General features: G+C 48.7%; 2 protein-coding genes across 9 annotated transcripts in view; one reads left to right on the top strand and one right to left on the bottom strand.

Moving 5' to 3' along the window:
* Positions 1-241: 241 nt before the first annotated feature.
* LYRM1 (LYR motif containing 1) lies at positions 242-16,584 on the bottom strand. Of its 7 annotated transcripts, XM_019649859.1 has the most exons (7): positions 16,350-16,584; positions 9,196-9,264; positions 8,429-8,471; positions 7,685-7,889; positions 6,252-6,410; positions 2,241-2,333; positions 242-1,186 (listed from the first exon to the last, which is right to left on the bottom strand). In XM_019649859.1, exons 5-7 carry the CDS (start codon positions 6,408-6,410, stop codon positions 1,070-1,072), a joined length of 369 nt encoding a protein of 122 aa, XP_019505404.1. In that variant the 5' UTR covers positions 7,685-7,889; positions 8,429-8,471; positions 9,196-9,264; positions 16,350-16,584; the 3' UTR covers positions 242-1,069. The 7 variants fall into 7 exon arrangements, with proteins under 7 accessions (XP_019505404.1, XP_019505405.1, XP_019505406.1 ...); XM_019649860.1 differs by lacking the exon at positions 7,685-7,889; XM_019649861.1 differs by lacking the exons at positions 7,685-7,889; positions 8,429-8,471.
* DCUN1D3 (defective in cullin neddylation 1 domain containing 3) overlaps positions 8,660-16,590 on the top strand; it is a 44,142-nt gene continuing 36,211 nt past the window's right edge. Inside the window, exons 1-3 of one of the 2 annotated variants that reach the window (XM_019649854.1) lie at positions 8,660-8,890; positions 10,613-10,736; positions 15,243-15,520. The gene's annotated coding sequence lies outside the window, so the exon portion shown is untranslated. Of the gene's footprint in view, positions 8,891-9,272; positions 10,737-15,242; positions 15,521-16,590 lie in introns of those variants that run through there. The other variant, XM_019649855.1, reaches the window with a different exon arrangement.

The following is a 16,590-nucleotide window of genomic DNA, read 5'->3' on the forward strand; positions in this document are numbered from 1 at the left end:
AAATACTTAAACACCAGAACCACTTCCGGGCAGCGAGGTGCTTCTACAGTGAGGCCAGATAAAGGAGACAGCGAGCGATGGAGCGTGAAAAAAGACACCCCTGCTGACAGGAGCAGGTTTTGAGATTGGAATATAGGGCTTATTTTGAATTAAAAGGATCTGTGTGATGAGGGCAGGAAGTTCTCAACTGCTGCTTGGGCGGGTCAGAAGGCCATTTTGGAAAAGAATACAGAGACCAGAATCGATAGAGATATGTCTTTACTGGTGACGCCCACCCACTTTGGAAGTAAGAGAGAGTGATACCGATGTACAAACCATGGGAGTCTCACCTGACTCCACACACACGAGGGGGTGTAAGTCCTTTGTCTTTTGATCTCTCCTTGTTCAATTTCTGTTTAGACATAATTGGAAAGCCAGTTTGGCCCTTGTACATGCTAATTATGTTAAGGTAAAATACTCATAATGAATGCAGTATGAGTTTCAAGTGAGCCTTTCAGATCCCAAGTGCATCCTAAGTAATGACATGCTTTAAGATAAGAGAGAGTAAACGTATGCATTTAACTAAGACACACGGTTTTGGGGCAGGGGCGGGTCTCATAAACTTTCCATGAAAATCCACAATCAATCCAATGATGCACTTTTTAAGGGGAGTTTATCTGGAAATTGGAAGAGTCAAAAGACCACAAAACACACAAAAAAGCCCCCTTTTAAGCAAATCTAGAAGTTAAAGAAACAGCCTAGAAATATTCTGAGAGTGGTATGCTATTTGAGGACTTGCGGCCCCTGGGTGATTTCTCTGTATCGGCTGGCATGGCTAGTGAAGGCATTCCCATGAAGAGCTTTGTCATTCTTCAGCCTTCCTCCCATAGGCCGAAGTCTTGTTCCTGACGCTTCAGGGAGGATGGAAGGTCCTGGACTTCTAGGATTAGTGTCGTCCACTCAGGCGACAAGACCCTGACAAACTGAGCAGCACACATCATACGGTGAGTACCAAAATTTGGGGGGTTTGTTATCTGGTTTACATTCAAGACCTAGTTGGCTCATTGTGAGAAATCAACTTTCTTCCGGGTTAGGAAACCTCATCGTGGGACTTGAGATATATGGGTTTGGAAAATTTCCTCAGTTTTTCCTGGCTTCGCAGTCCCCGGCCTTGTAGTGGGGTAAGGCCCATTGGAGGCAGATGAATCTGAAAAAGAAGAAGAAGAGTTATCATCATTGCGGCTTATGCTCACTGGGGATTTACTAACTACCATGTTCTCTGCTAAGCCCTAAATCTACACGGATTCATCAGTGCTTACAATCATCTCATAGGGAATGATGTCAATATTTATAGATGAGAAAAGGGAGCCTCCGGAGTTATAAGTTGCTCCAAGTTATGCAGTAAGTGGTGGAGCCAGGGTTTGAACTCAGATCTGATTCCAGAGCTTGTGTTCGTCTTACCATATTTCCCGCATGGAGGAGAAAATGGCCATGGATCACACAGTGAGATGAAAAGAAGGTGAGAGAGAATGTGTCCATAAGAGGTCCTGGGCATAGTGGCAAATGAGGGCCAACGTGAATGCCTACCGAAAGGGCACTGGTCAGATGGTGACACGTTCTTGTAACAGGATACAACGCAACCATCTAAAAAGATGGAGGCAGAGGTGTCCAGAGGAGACGAGTAAAATGAGCAGTCAGTAGACAGTAGGCCCGGGCTCCCTGGCCTTCAGGTAAATATGGTGTATGAGTATAGACAAAGACTACAAGGACACATTACCAAACTATCAGGTTAAGCCAATTCGATATAAAATGGCTGTTTTTGAGGTCAGGAGTAGAACACTGGCTATTTCATATGGTCAAACCTGACGATTACAATGGTCACTCCACAGGGTGTGAATTTTTGACAATGTTCCCTTTTGACTTGATGCCTTCCTTGAATGTTTAACTTTATTCTTTTATTACAACAAACCTGTCTTACATAAGGAAAATAAAAATCTTTCCATCACAAAGTGAAAGGCGGGAGACAGCAGTGTCAGCGCCTCTGTATGTGGGCAAGTGGTGCCTGTAGGACCACGCATTCCTCGGTATTTCAGTCTGTTTTGACGGGCCGGTGGCGTGCAAGGACAGCTTTGTTTCCCACGTGCCTCCTACGGCAGCTCTATCCTCCTCGGCAAACACTAGCCTGCTTGGTGCACATTCTTGGAAGCACCTGGGCTGACGAGGCCAAGTACCCACCACGTGTTGACTGGCGTCGCACTTACTGGCCTCGGGTACGGGATCTGGTAATGGAGTCCAATTTCAATCCTGGCTGTGCATTCATCTATGCACTGCTTAATCAGGCCTGCGTCTGTGAGCTGGGAAAGAGGGACAGAGCCTGTGAGCTCCTTTCTGCTGCTGCACAGAGTATATACAGGAGCACGTCTTCTGAAACTCTTCCAGTTTCACCAGCCAGTAAATTACAGATTGATAATCTGAAGAATCAAACGCGATTTAAATGCAAAATGTACAGTGAGTTCAACGTTTAAAAATGATTGAAACAGGCAATACAAGCACATGGTAAGAAAGATTTCAAATGATACGGAAGGATATACTGGGACAGAAGAAGGCTCCCTCTGACCCTGTCTGCCACTTCCCCTTCTTCAGGACAAGTTACTGGCAGTTTCTTGTTTGTCTTCCCAGGGACGTTCTGTACATATGCTAAGCACGCAAATACTTAGGTTTTTTTCCTTACACAAATGATAGCTCACTTTGTTCTGGACCTTGCTTTTTCCACCAACAGCTTGAAGCTCCTTCTGTATTTACACATATAAAGCAGCCCCATTCTTTGTATCAGCAGCACCAAATTCCCACATAAGGCTGTATTATTAATATAGTTTAACGTACCTTCTACTGATGGACATTCAGGTTATTTTGAAATAATCTTTTGCCATTATAGGCAATTCTGTTATGGAGCCCTCTAATTTTTTTTTTTTTTGGTTTGTATGAACTATATCTCAAAGATAAATTCCTAGAGAGAGAGTGTGGGGTCAAAGGGTGTATGTTCATGCATTTTTAATTCTCATAGATACTCCCTCTCGATTCAAACGATCCTCTAAGAGGTTGCACCAATTTATATTCCCACAAGCCGGCTATAAATTACATTCCCACCAACACAGTGAGAGTGCTTCTTCACACCCTCGCCACATTGATCAAACTTTAAAGTAACCCAACTGTCTCAGCAAGTGCTGTCTAGACACCCCCGACGAGCTACTGGGCAATGATTCACCTCTCGTTTTGAAGTGTCAGCTGCCTTGCTCATCAGTAAGGGGAAGACATGGCTTCTGAAATTCCAAGATCGTCAAGTCGTTGGTGGTCCAGTTTCAAGTAAAGGAATGAAAAGTTCATTCTGAGGAACAGAAAGCCTGGTGGAGAAGGGGAGAGCCTTTCATCCTGAGGATGGAAAATAAGTCAACACGTGGCTCTGCTGAGAGTTTGCAAGTGGCCTCAAGGGCGAGCTGGGATTGCGTCAGCACCAGATGACACCCACAGGGAAGTCTGGGCTGGCATGGCTCGGAAACTCCCAGGGCCTTCGTGTCCTGTGGCGGCATCGCTTGGAGCAGAGGAGTTCCAGGAACTGCGATGCACAGAACCCCAGCCGAGTCCCTTGGGGCAGAGGCCCAGCTTTCTGACCTTCATGCTTCTCAGAAGCTGTAGCTCTGATGTCCACCTCAGGAGTAGATGGCCCCAGCCCTTCTGATTTTCCCATTAGGATTCAGAGTGATGCACGAGACACCTCTGGATTATTATCAAGCTCTTACAGCAAGCCAGGTTACAAGAAACTACTTGTGTCTGCATGAGCGAGTGGGGAGAAAGAAGCCCCGATAAAATGATGGCTAAGGGGCGGAGGGCTCCTGGGGGTCCAGCTGTCCATCTGAACAAGTGTGGGTTAGAGTTCCCCCAAGTTCAGTCATTCCAAGGCTGCCCGCATGATTTTGTCACATCTACGCAGCACCTGTACTAACATTCAACTTTTCTTTAAATGGACTCTCTTCTAAGATAGTATTTGTGAAATTGCCTGATACTCTTTTCTTTCTAACACGCGGTAAAGCAAGCACAGATCTTCAGACTAAAAGCCCACGCAGCCCCCACTATCTCACGCGTGTACTGTCACTGGCACACACGCCTCTCTCTGGCTCGCACCACACCGGGCCAACTCGAGCAGAGGCGAATGAAGGAGTGACGATGGCCACAACTAAACCCTAGGGCGTCTTGAGCAGTCTCTGGGTGGGCGGGCCTGCAGGGCTCACTGGGCACATCCTCCTGTGACATCCCCAGCAGCACGCTGGCCATTGTGAGGCCACAGTCGGTGCCTTATGACCCGGCAGAAAACCTGACACATGAGGCTACAGAAAGGGTCCAGTGGGGTAAAACCCACAAGCCAGGGACTGCTGCAGGCTGCTACACGGGAATTCAGAACAGGGCTCATGGTGGGATCAGGTGAGAGCAGAGAAGAGAAGGGGGCTTCCTAGAGGAGGTCAATGCTCGGTCATTTCTGACAACCACAAGGCAAGGCCTGTGGGATGCACTAGCAGAGTCTAAGACATGGTCTGTGCTTGAGGAACTGACAAGCTTGTTGGGGAGACCAAGCCAACATACATGAAACAGACCCAAAGGAAAAAGCGAGTATGACCAACTCCTCAGGGCGGGCAGGTGTAAGTCACTGCTCTGCAAACTTTTTGATCAACCTTTCAACAAAGATTTCTGAGCCCACAGATCCCATGTATGTATTTATATTGATTTGTATGTATAAGTTTAGTAAATGTACTAAGAACATTATAAATATACACAAAACAGGTATTTTTAAAGGATGCAATAAAAATAGAAATAGCACTTGCAGGATCTGATTTCTACCCTCAGGGGAGTGTGTAAGGACCTCACAGGTATATGCGCTTAGGTGTGGCCCGCACAGTCTCCACCAGAGGCAGACAAACCTGGATGGAGGACAGTCAGAGAAGCTTCCCAGGCAGGGATCCCGAGAAGGGAAGGTGCTGGGGATTGGGGGGTTTCCTTTCGTAGCACTATCCCAGCCATAATTTTATGTTTCTTTCCATCTAACTCTGAAATGCCTTTGCGGTGAAATGCCTTTGCGGGAACGTGTTGCTCTTGCTCATTTTCTATTCCCCACGGTGTTGGGCACATGGTGGGTACGCAGGTATCTGTGGAGTGGAACAACGAGAGCAGGGTGTTGCCAAGTGGTGACAGGAGCGATGACAGAAATGGGCACGCTGGGAAGGGGAGGCCTTCTTGTGGGAAGCCGAGCTCTGGCTTGGATCATTATGCTTTGGGGGGTGGGGTCCTCAGGTGTCTGGGGAGAGGCCGAGGCTGGTGTCCAGATGCGGGAGCTGGAGCCAGAAGGTGGCTGTTCGCTCCTGGGCCTCGGCACAGAGGCCTGACCCTCAAAGGACCCCACAGCTGGCAGCAAGGTGTGCAGAGAAGACGGAGCCAAAAAGGAGACAGAGATGGGTCAGAGAGCGAAAAAGAGAGTAGACTGTCAGGAAGTTTCACGAGGGTAACAGTGACGGCACTGAGTCCATGAGATCAACGAAAAGACGGCCAGGAAAGCCAGGGGCTGAAAGCCTCTTTCCGTGCATGGTTCCAGGCCGGCTTCTAAGGCGCTGACAGCTAAGGCTGGATGCTTTACCGGGATGAGGCAAACCGAGCCTCTTAGAAATGGCGTTTGGCTCCCTGGTGTCTGGGTGTGCAGTTCCATTAAACCAGTTCATGGGAGCACTATTTTACCCAGTTCCGTGGTCCCAAAGGGCACGCTTACTACGGTAGCCAAAGAGGCCTGAGTTCACAGCTAAGTCAGGAAGGGAACCCTGTGTTTAATCCTATTCTCTTTGCTCTGAATGGGTTTATACTTGGAGGCTTTGAATAGTTGATAAATTGAAAAAAAAAAAAGATGAACTGCGCACCGCCTGTGGGAGTGTCGGACGACAGGCACATCTGCGAGGGACCGCGCCTCCCCTGACAACTCTAACCGGCCTGACTCCTGTCACCTGGGGACACTGAGCCACTTACTGACTGGACCAAGACCTGGAACGGGTGAAGACAGGACCCTGGGCCAGGCTCAGCTTCCCATCGGCCAGGCCTCTGGGCCCTTCCCTTCCTGCCCACGTTCTGCCACTGTGCCGTGTGCTGCTCCATCCTCTCCATTTGGGGACAGAAAAGAAATGAACAGACACACAAGTCATTGCTCTCCTCCTCGCAGTCTCCAGCTGAGGCCTACTTACATGTTTGTTTTTCTGGAACAGCGTTCTGGCTTCATTTAATATGTACTCTTTTTCTTTAATGGTGTCTTCCATCTGTCCCGATGCCGCCTGCCATTTCCTCGCAAGCCTGAAAATTCGGCGGTAGAGGCCGAGAACTTCGTGTCGTGTTGCTGTTGTCATCTTCCGACCCACCAAAATAGAAGAAGGAAAATTTGCATAAAAATTCACAGTGACAGTAGGCAGCTAGCCAGATGAACATTTTTTTTTTTAATCAAGCTCTTTAATTAGTCTGGAGATAACTGCTTTCTCAACAAATCTGTTTGGCAGCACTGCCGAACGGTGGTGTAGGAATACGTTATCCCTCGGTGGCCTCATGTGTCACCTCATGGTGGAGCCGCTCAACTGTGCAGTTTGCAGTGACGGCCATTTTTACAAACGTGGCAAAACAAAACTGAAGCACACATTTACTGTTTTTTAAACCGGTAAATTCTTTACCAGAGTATCTTAGGCATGAAGCTTGAAGCTTTTCGTGTGCATTTTGGTAAAATCATATCACTACCCTGAGTGCCTAGGAGAAGGCACGTTTTGAACAACTGAATTTTCTATTTAAGTGAGAACTTGAATTTAATATGCATGGGTTGCAAATTCACGTTCCTCCAGGGCCTGGCAGGTAACAAAATGAGGGAACCCAGCTGGGGTGGGGACACTGGCCAACCGGAGAGGACCTGTCCCCTTAAAAGGGGACAGTTGCTATCAGCCCCCGCCAGCTGCTGCCATGTAGAAGTGAGGGCCTCGGGGTGCCAGATTTCACAATAGCTTAACAATAGGTGGCAGTCCAGATTTTTAAAATATATAATCTCAAAAAAGACACGAATTCATTTTTGAAAATGTGAATACGATGAAGGCCAAACAAAATGTATCTGCAGGCTCAAGTCTGCCCAGGGGCCATCAGGCTGTAGCCTCTTAGGTCAGCATAGCCTGATTGAAAATATTCTGCAAAATTGTCGGTTTCCTGCCTTGTGCACCTGAGAACTGTACAGCCAGTGTCACTGAAATCTTTAGGATGGCTGAGGGTCTGTGTCCCCTCTGGGCTTTCACTCTGAAACAGCAGCCTTAATTTCAGAGGACTTAGCCACAACCCAACTTAAGTACGTCCCCTGAAGCTAAATGCATTTTTAAAATTAAATTCCTGTTATCTCCATTTTTATTATGCAATATCCCAGATGCACAAAAAGATAGAATAATGTAATTAACAGCCATACATTCACAATAGACCTTAAGGAATAAATTATATATATAGTTGAAACCCCCACTGTACCTCTTCCAAATTGAATTCCCCTTCCTCTCCGTAAAGGAACCGCTATCCTGAATTGATTTTTCTCACACATATATTTACATTTACCATTATATAGCATTGCTTAGCAACTTAAAAAAAAATGTATAAAAGGTATTGCCTTTCCGCAACTTCTTTTTGCCCATATTTGTAAGCTTCATCCATGTGCTGACACGCAGCTCTAGTTCGCGTTCTCACTACTGCAATTCGGCCCACACTGTATGAAGATATCGCGTGTAGTCTTCCACTGATGGACATTAGGTGTTTCCCTTTTCTTTTACGTATGCAACAACTGTAGCCTGTTTCTTTGCTCTTTATTTCTACATCTACAAGAAATCCCGGAAAGAGAAAAAGCCCCGCTCCTGGAGGGTTCTGATTGGTCAGACTTAGGAGAGAGACTCCTGTACTGCATTTACCAGATGGGCAGGCCGGGAGGACCAGGGCAGATGTGGCGAGCAGGCAGCAGGGCCAGGCACGGGGACACCTCCTCAGGAGTCCTGAGCTTTCCTCAAACAGGCTCATCAGGATCGGGAAGGAGGTGCTCGCGGCCCTTTGGGAGCCTGACCCATTTCCAACCCAAGCGGGAGGGGCGCTACGTGGAGGCTGAACGCTTCAGGACAATTTATGTTGTCCTGAGTTCATGAGAATTTGAGCAGCTAAAGAACACAGACGGGAGCTGCAAGGAGGTGTGCTTATCTAGAAATTTAGTGTCTGCAAGGAAGTGGCCCCACAGTGAATTCCTCTTTCGAATATGACCGTCCCTCCTCCTTAGCCTGACCCTGGTGACCTCTTGAGCAATGAGGAATGAGGCGAGGCCTGAAAGCACTGCTTCCCCCAGTTCAAAAGTTAACAGGACTCGTCTTACCTTCAACACCAGTTCTTAAGGCCACGATGCTTCAGAGAAAATGCTTAAAAGGAATTCATAAAAACCAAGACAACCGCGTGTTTTGTGGCTCATCGTTCACAAAAACCCACATGAGATGATGACATTTTTCCTGGTAAGGAAACAGGTTTCTGAGTTTCTGGCTCTCCCTAGAATTCCATGGTTTCATATGAAAATCCGTGAGTCAGTTCCTGTGAGGGGCAGGGAGTGTGTAACTAACTTCTATTAATGATTGCCTCACTTCCCTGTCATTAACAGACGAAGCTGTCCCGGCTGTGTGACACAGGTGACAAGGGAAGGTCTGGCATGCGAGAGTGGCAGCAGCCTTCTGCAAAGTCCGACTTGAACTGGCTTCCTCCCACTACTCTGAGCAGCTCAGCTTCAGACTGTAACTGATCATATACCATAATCGGATACACAAGCCCTGTAATTAGGGCACTCAAGGTAACAAGCAGAACTAACAATTGGTACTTAATAGGCCTATTTTCAAAACACTTTAATTAACGTTTACATGTTTGGAAACCTAATCCTGAAGGGGAGGTAAGTGATGTCTCCCTCTCCGACATCAGGTGGCCCAGAAAACCTAAGTCCTGAAGATTTCCAGGGAGAGGGGTCTAATGCTGAGTTCCCATGCCAGGTCTAGCCCACTACTTCCTTCCAACTCTGCAAAAAGCCAGAAAAAAAAAAAAAGACTTTTGTTCTTATTGGAATCTTTCAGTTCTCAGAGAGAAGGCATCATGTCCTCTTACCTTAGGGGTACATGCCACCTGTTCCCTCTTTCTAGAAGGTTCTCCTGACTCCCTCGCATCCTTCAGTTCCTAGTGAAAATATGGATGTCTCAGAAAGCCCTTCCTCTCATCACGTGCATCAGATCAGGTCTCTCTGTTGAGCCTTCCAATGGCCCCTTGCGTTTCTTCTTTGTAGCACTTAACCACTCAAGTAATGGCTGTTAGTGTCCATCTTTCCCCAAACTCGAACCTTTCTGGGGACAGTAACCACATCCACCTTGTTCACGGCTGAATTCTCAGCACCGCCATTCAACAGATGCTGCAGCTGCCCTCCTTCGATAATTCATTGCACACCAGCAGCCCCATCTAAGGAGGCTGTGCATTTGGGGGGCTGCTCTGCTCTTCACTCCCCGCAACATCCTGTCCCCAACACTCCAAAGGGAGCTGACATCACAGAAGGGACATCAGGGCTCATTACAGTGCTGCCAGCCTGCAGGCCAGACTCGAGTGTGGACCAAAAAGGGGTCCCATGGCATGTCACCTCCAAAGGAGAACCGGTGCTAACCCCCTAACTGGGCAGGTCAGGGTGGGGAGTCACCCCCAGGCCTGTAGCTTCTTTAGTGAGAGGCGTATCTCTGCCTTAAGCAGCCCTGTCCATTGTGTCTGGGCATCTAGGTAACACACCTCTGACTCAAGTGGGACCGCCCTCAAGAGAGCACGTGATCTTGTTAACTCGCCTGTCATCCACCCCTACCTTGCTTCCACCTCCATGGCATCATCCTTAGCCCCCTCCTAATTCCAAATGCAGAGAAGAAACTGCAAAACCGTCACTCTCCATTTAGCTTGCTCCCCAGAAACTGTCCTCAGTTTGGCTCAAACTCTTACATAAATGTTCTATAGGTTTGGACGTTTATGTGGACACTTCCCTCCCAAATACCCATCCACCCGTCCACCCGTGCACGTATTCAGCATTTAGTGTAGTGCACCTCAGGGGCCAGGTACAGGATGGTGATAAAACAAGCAGCCATGGTCCCTGCTCTCCTAGAGCTTCTACTCTCATGGCAGAAGCAGAAGACCCACAAGAAAAACAATTCCTGGTAGCTGTGTGCGCTCTCGGAATGAAATGGCAATGTACGCATGAGCAGAGGGGGCAGTCATCTGATTGTGGGTAGTTGGTGACTCGAGCCAGTCCTGAATGCTAGAAAGAAGAGGTCGGGCGGTGCTGGAAGAGGGATCAGCAGGAACAAAGGTTGTGAGGTGGGAGCCAAGGTCGGTGCTGTGGGGAGAGCTTGAGGAGATTAGGCCCCAGGTGGGGAGGGTGGGCCCTGGAAAGGAGTCTGGTCTGCAGTCTAAGAGCCAAAGAAAGACACTTGTTGATTTTGAGCAAGTTGGAATATTGTGGTCTGATTTAAGTCTTTTAAAATGTGCTTGGTTTCAGACTACATCCTAAGTCCTTACGCTTCTGCCAGTTTTGCAGATGGGGAAGGGTCCAACCTGATGCCACCTAACTGACCGGGAGAGTTGGGGTTAGGAGCCCCGATCGCTGGATTATTTCCCTGACCGTAAGCTTTTCCGTGTTTTTATTTTGGAGTCAGTAATGGGGACTTATAATGGGAAGTGATGACTCTCCTAAAAAAAAAAAAAACAGCACAAACCCATCACCCTCCCCATCACTGCTGAGAGCAGTGGAAGTCGGGACGGTCTGGACACAGCACATCTGGGCCCTGGGCATGGCTGGCCTTTGGGGGGATTTGCTAGAATTGGGAGCTTCCCCCACTTCCCCACCTTTGGAGAGACCATCCCAGTCTGAATACTTGGGAGTTTAAGAGCAGGGGTGAAAATTCCTGTTCCCCCAATGAAATTTATAGAAGTCTGACTCTGGTCTCAGGAATGTCCAAATTCTCCTGAGGCTTTGCCTTCTACTGAAGAAAAAGTGTTGGAGCACAAACAAGGGACAGAAAAGGCAAGAGGGTGACTAGTGCCGGTCAAGCCCCAGGGAAGGAAAGAACTCCTTCCGTTCTTTCGAGACCTGCCCCAGGTGGAATTTTTTTCTCAATGGAATGAAGTCGAGTTTCTCTCCTGAGTATTTTATTATTTTGAGTGGTGAGAAGAGGGTGGATCCTGTGAAACCCTCCAAAGGGAATCGCTCTTCGGTGTTCACTGTGCCCCAGAGGTGGGACAGGCCACCAGCTCCTGGGGCCCCATCTCCTTAGACCTGGAACCCTTTCTTTTTGCCAAAGGAAGGTCCCGATTCTCACCCTTTGGCCTCCATCGCTTTTCACGGGCGCCTTCTTCGCTGAGACTGGTCAGCGTCCCTGCTAGGATACCTCTGGTACCTCTAGCGCACTCCTACCATAACGTTCATCCTGTCTGGTTTACCTTTCTTCCCCTACTGTGTGTGGTTTGTGGGGGCAGAGGGTAGAGGGTTGGGACTATGTGACCCTCCTAGGCCTGGCACATGTTGTAGTTCGAGCTTGAAATATGTTTGTTAGAATAGATTTACACACAGCAGTCACCACTAATGTCCATTCTCATCCTGAGATATACACTGTGGTATTTGGACCGGGTTTTCCAATTGAAGACCCTGGAGCATTTAAAATTACAATGCAGGTGCCAACAGCCAGAGCACGCCAGGCATCCCTTCCTGTGTTAAGTGTCACAGTGATGTTTCTGAGAGTGGTGCTGAGTGTCAGGATGAATAGCTGAAGACACAGTGTTACTTGGGGAGGCCTTATCACTTCCGTCTCGGGCAGTGTAAGATACACCGCTATGCCGTAACCCCCACTCTTCCTTCATTCTCTTAAGGCCACTTAAGGTTTGTCCACTAGACTGGAATGATTTATTGTTTCTATGAAGCTTAGGACCAAACATATAGGAAAATGGGGTCCTGATACCTTTTTTTTCTTGAAGAGCAACCCTTTGGGGGAATAATGTTCACTGCACCCAAACGATCACCGGTCCAAAGTAACCCAGAAAATGACAATTTAAAGTTTTGTCATTTGGAAAATCTCTCGGGAATGGAAATGCTCTTAGAATGCCAAAGCAAACAGATTTTCTGGCCCCAGAAAGCGGAGTGGAGAACGACTATCTTGGTTTTAGACATTCAGTTTTTCCACATATGTGAGGAGCAGGAGACTTAATACAAACAGTGAAGTACTGGGCTCTGGAGAGCTCAAACCAGGATTGCAATCCCAACTTGCTCAGGTTGGGCAAGTCTTCCTGAGCCTCAGTTTCTGCCCATGTAAAATGGGGGGTAACAAGAGGACCTTCTTCACACAGTGGTTGTAAGGGTCATTCAGGAGATAATCACTTAGCACGAGGCGGGCGTTACCTGAATAGGAGGAAATGATGGAGGCCTCTTCTATCTGTGCTAGGCTTTGTCTGCAGAGGGGACAAGAAATGTGTAGCCTGCTGGCAAATGTATTGCTTTGTGGTAGCAATGGATATTCCAAGCGCTGTTTCCCTCCGATTATTAATAACCCCTGTGCAGTAAAGGGCTATTGTTCTTCGGTGTATGAGTAAGTAATGCTGCTGCAGGCACCGCTTATCTTCAGACCACAGAGTTCAGTCCTTACTGGAAATATAATGCAGGTGCCAACACCAAAAGCCCAGCCAGGCCTCCCTTCCGATGTTGCTTCCTTTATCTCTCACTCCTCGCTCATCCTCCGGTGCACTTTTCTCCTAGATCTGTGAAACTCCCTCCTTTCTGGGGGACACCGATACCCTATGGAATATCATCCTTTTTCAAATTCAGTAACTTTCCGGCTAAACTGTTCCCGACACATCTGTCCTCCCTGCCGTCCACACACACACACACACACACACACACACACACACACACACACACACAACCATGGACCTCTTTTCTGTCCTGGATTCAGGTTTTGGTTACTAGAATACAAAAAGGGAAGTGTAATGCCACTCATTGTTTTGCAAATCTCAGGATATGCTTGTGTGGCTATCTAATCATACCACAGCTATTCTCTGAAACAGCACCTTTTCACACAGAAAGTGACAGTATGATGTGTCAGAGATACAGGGCAGGAAAAAGGAATTAGGGTAGGCCATGTAATACAGGAAATCTTCAGGACACGGAAAAACCAAAACTATTCGCGTCTGGAAGTCTTCTAACTATCCCCAAAAAGATCTTAGGAGCTTAGTTATACTCATTCTAAATATACCAGCACAGAAGCACAAGCACAACTGCACTTATAAGGGGAACTCCAATCAGGCTATTGTAACCAAGAGATGTACAGCTATTTTTCTCTCAGGGGTACAAATTCTAAATGGAAACCAAGTTTCGGTCTCTCAAGTCAAAAGAAATGGAAGGATCTGTTTCCCTATCTGAGTGTTTTGCGACGAAGACAAGGTGTGAGGGGTCAGTCAGAGGCGGAGAGAACCGGTTACCACAAGTAGGAGGTGGTGTTAGTGGTGCGTGCGCGAGCGTGCGTTGGAAAGAGATGAAAACTTAGGTCCATGCTCAAGATCAAGCCCAGCCATTCATTCACAACTACCCAGGATTTCAGCCCTTCCTAGGAACTAGGGAAGTGGAGAATACAAAACACATTTAAATTAACATTTAAATCCCACCTTTGTGATCATTTCCTAAGGAACTGGCTTAGGAAACAGAAAAAAAGGACTTGGGTGAGAACAGTAGATACAGGTGGCGTTTCTAGCACCTGACCCTGATCCAACTGTCAGATAAGTAACCTCACTGTGAGCAGGGGTCCCCTGCCTTCGTGACAGTTCCCAAGTACCCTCCAGCTATCAAATGAACGTTTTTCATCTGCAGAGGCACCGAAACGCTTACTACACGAAGTTCCTGAGAGCAGGAGCAATGACTGTCCATTTTGATGCGTGCAGAATGATCAGCACCCAGGGTACCTCCCAGTTCCATCTCCAGCGATGGACTGATTCCATATCTGCGCTGGCCAACAGGGTAGCCACTGGCCACAGGTGGCCACTGGGCCCTTGAAACATGGTCCATGCAGCTGAGGAACTAACTGCCTTTTCAGTTTTCTTATACTTCAATGTCCAGAGCTACTTGGAGCCAGTGGCTCCATCTGGGCAGCACGGCCAGGGTTCAGCCGGTGGTGCAGAGGACCTTGGCCAACGAGCTGTGAGCCCCATGCAAAGGCAGAAGCGGCTCATGGGCTCGAGTTGACCGGTGCCATGTGGGCACCTCGGGCTGGTGTGGCCCGATTCTCTCACTTTTCAAAGGACGCTGAAAATCTGGATTTTGCTGTCCAATTTTTAAACGTGGGCAAGTACATTTTAAAAGGAATTTGAATCACTTTGTGGGCCAAACACTATGTTTGCAGCCTCTATTTAGGCCAGCCTCTTCAACTAAAAGAACAGGGCCTCCTCCAAGGCCACTCTGCTGGTCAACAGCGGATCCCAGACTGAAACCCAGGCCTTTGATTCTTCTTCTGATACTCTCACTTGATTTTTTGAGATTGACCATATCTAGATTGTGGTGCCAGTGGCAGCAGCAGGGTCAAAAGCCCCTTTGTTAGAAGCTGCGGAATCCATGGCTGGTATCTTGTAAGCAGTGTTCCCACCTAGCTGGAATCACAGGTTGAGCCCTGTGGGCAAGGCTGTGTACTAGGAGCCAGCAGGACAAGGAGAAGAAATAGTGCGTGGGGGAGACAGACATAGAAACATTTGCCAAGGAAGTCAGGTTTGCTAAAATGGACACAAATCACAAGTCCAAAAGCACTGCGGTTAGGATGAGTGGGTGGATGCCGTCTCACTGATTCTGAGGGTGGGTCCCATTATTCCAGAATACTTCTGGGGACCTGTTTTTATCTTTGAGGACTTGTCTGTGTCAAGAGTTTCCTTTGCAGCCTTCTTCTCTGCCTAATCTCAACATGTACAAAGCCCCCGGAGTTTAGGGGCCTAGGTGATCTAGAAATAAACCCCTACTTGATCATCTCTCTGACTTTTCCCCTGACTTGCATATCTCATGTCTGGACCCCTTCACCTGGATGGTTAATAATAGGCGTAGCAAACCTAGTGTGATCAAAAGAGAACTTAACGATATTTCTTTCCAAACTGTTTTCCCTTAGGAGTCATCCTTTGGGTTCCTCTCTCTTCCCCACACACTTCACATCCAATTCAGCAGCGAGAACTGCAAGCAAGCCCTCCTTCCCAAGTACCCCGTGGATTTAATCGTCGCCACTTCCACTGCCACCGGAACACTACCTTCGCTTCTCCCCTGGCCTCCTGCAGCAGCCTCCTAACGGCTCTGACACCTTCTGCCCTCCTGTATATCCAGCAGCCACGAGCCAGTTTTTCTTTAAAACGTCAGATCATGTCACTCCTCTTCTTAAAACCCTCCCATCAGGTAAGAGGCAAACCCTTACTTTGGGCTCAAAGGCTCTGTTGGATCAGGCCCTGCCACTTCATCACAGACCACTCCGACTGACCCTTGTCCTTTCTGTTCCAGCCACCTGGCCTTCGCGCGTTTTCTTCCTCAAAACGCTTCCCGCTGGCTGGCTCTTTTCTCCACCTAGAAAGTTCATCCCCTAGCTTGCCCCTCTTTTCGGATCTCCGCAAAACCTGGCCTCCTTTGAACAGCCTTACCCGGTTTAGACTGGCGCTCCCCTCCATCTTCTGCCACTTCCCCTGGTCGTATTGTCTTGGGGGGTGGGGGTGGGGGTGGACACGCATTTCTCACGTGCTGATACCTTCCTTACTACTTTTTAACTTTCTCCTGGATTCGAGTAAAAAAGTCACGGAGCAGAGCCTCCTTTTGTGAACCGAGGGACTTAAGAAGCTGGTTCGCACTATCCTAAAAGTCTCCGTATCCTGTATGGGGCCTCGTTTGGGCCAACCTTCCCCAGCTAGACGCTCCCGCCCTGGAATTGCCCCTACGAATCCTCCATTTCCATTCGGGGATCCCAAGGATTCAGAAGTTTCAGATGGGCTCCAAACCGGCATCTCAGGGTCCCCCAGCCAGGTCTCCCCTTCCTGACCCTCGGGCTGCATCCCTGGGCACGATCCCGAGGCCAGTGGCGCTGACACCGAGCCGCCGTCGCGAGGCTGGGGTCACACAGGCGCGTCTCCTAGCAACGTCGCACCCCTCCCCCCCACCCCATCCCTGCCCCAGAGGAGCCAACCCCTTCCCCCAGTCTCCCGCGCCAGGAGGCCGCGTCTCCATCCCCTACACTCACTCTGCGTCAGTCCTTCCTTCCCCCACCCACAGAAGCGCCGCAGCCGCGGGCGGGCTGGGAGGAGGCGGCGCTGGGAGCCAAGCGGAGCCACGGCGGACGGAGCTCGAGCAGGTCCGGTAGGCCAGGCCGGAGCAAACCACTGGGAGGACCTCCGTGGGAGCCTTGCCCCACGTCGGGGGTACTCTGGAGCCTCTCTTAAACTTCAAACTCGAGCCCACCCTCCGCCGTACACCCGACAGGA

The sequence above is a fragment of the Hipposideros armiger genome, unplaced genomic scaffold (genome assembly GCF_001890085.2).
Source record: "Hipposideros armiger isolate ML-2016 unplaced genomic scaffold, ASM189008v1 scaffold_135, whole genome shotgun sequence".
Classification (NCBI taxonomy): Eukaryota; Metazoa; Chordata; class Mammalia; order Chiroptera; family Hipposideridae; genus Hipposideros; species Hipposideros armiger.

Bases quoted from the DNA above. Each gene is read 5' to 3' on its own strand.
- LYRM1 (XM_019649857.1), bottom strand. From the start codon at position 15,846: ATGCGTGTCCACCCCCACCCCCACCCCCCAAGACAATACGACCAGGGG. The intron at 2,334-6,251 runs GTAAGTAGGCCT...CCTCTTTCCCAG, and splicing joins TGTTCCAGAAAAACAAACAT to CTCACAGACGCAGGCCTGAT. The intron at 1,187-2,240 runs GTAAGTGCGACG...CTTCTTTTTCAG, and splicing joins AGATCCCGTACCCGAGGCCA to ATTCATCTGCCTCCAATGGG.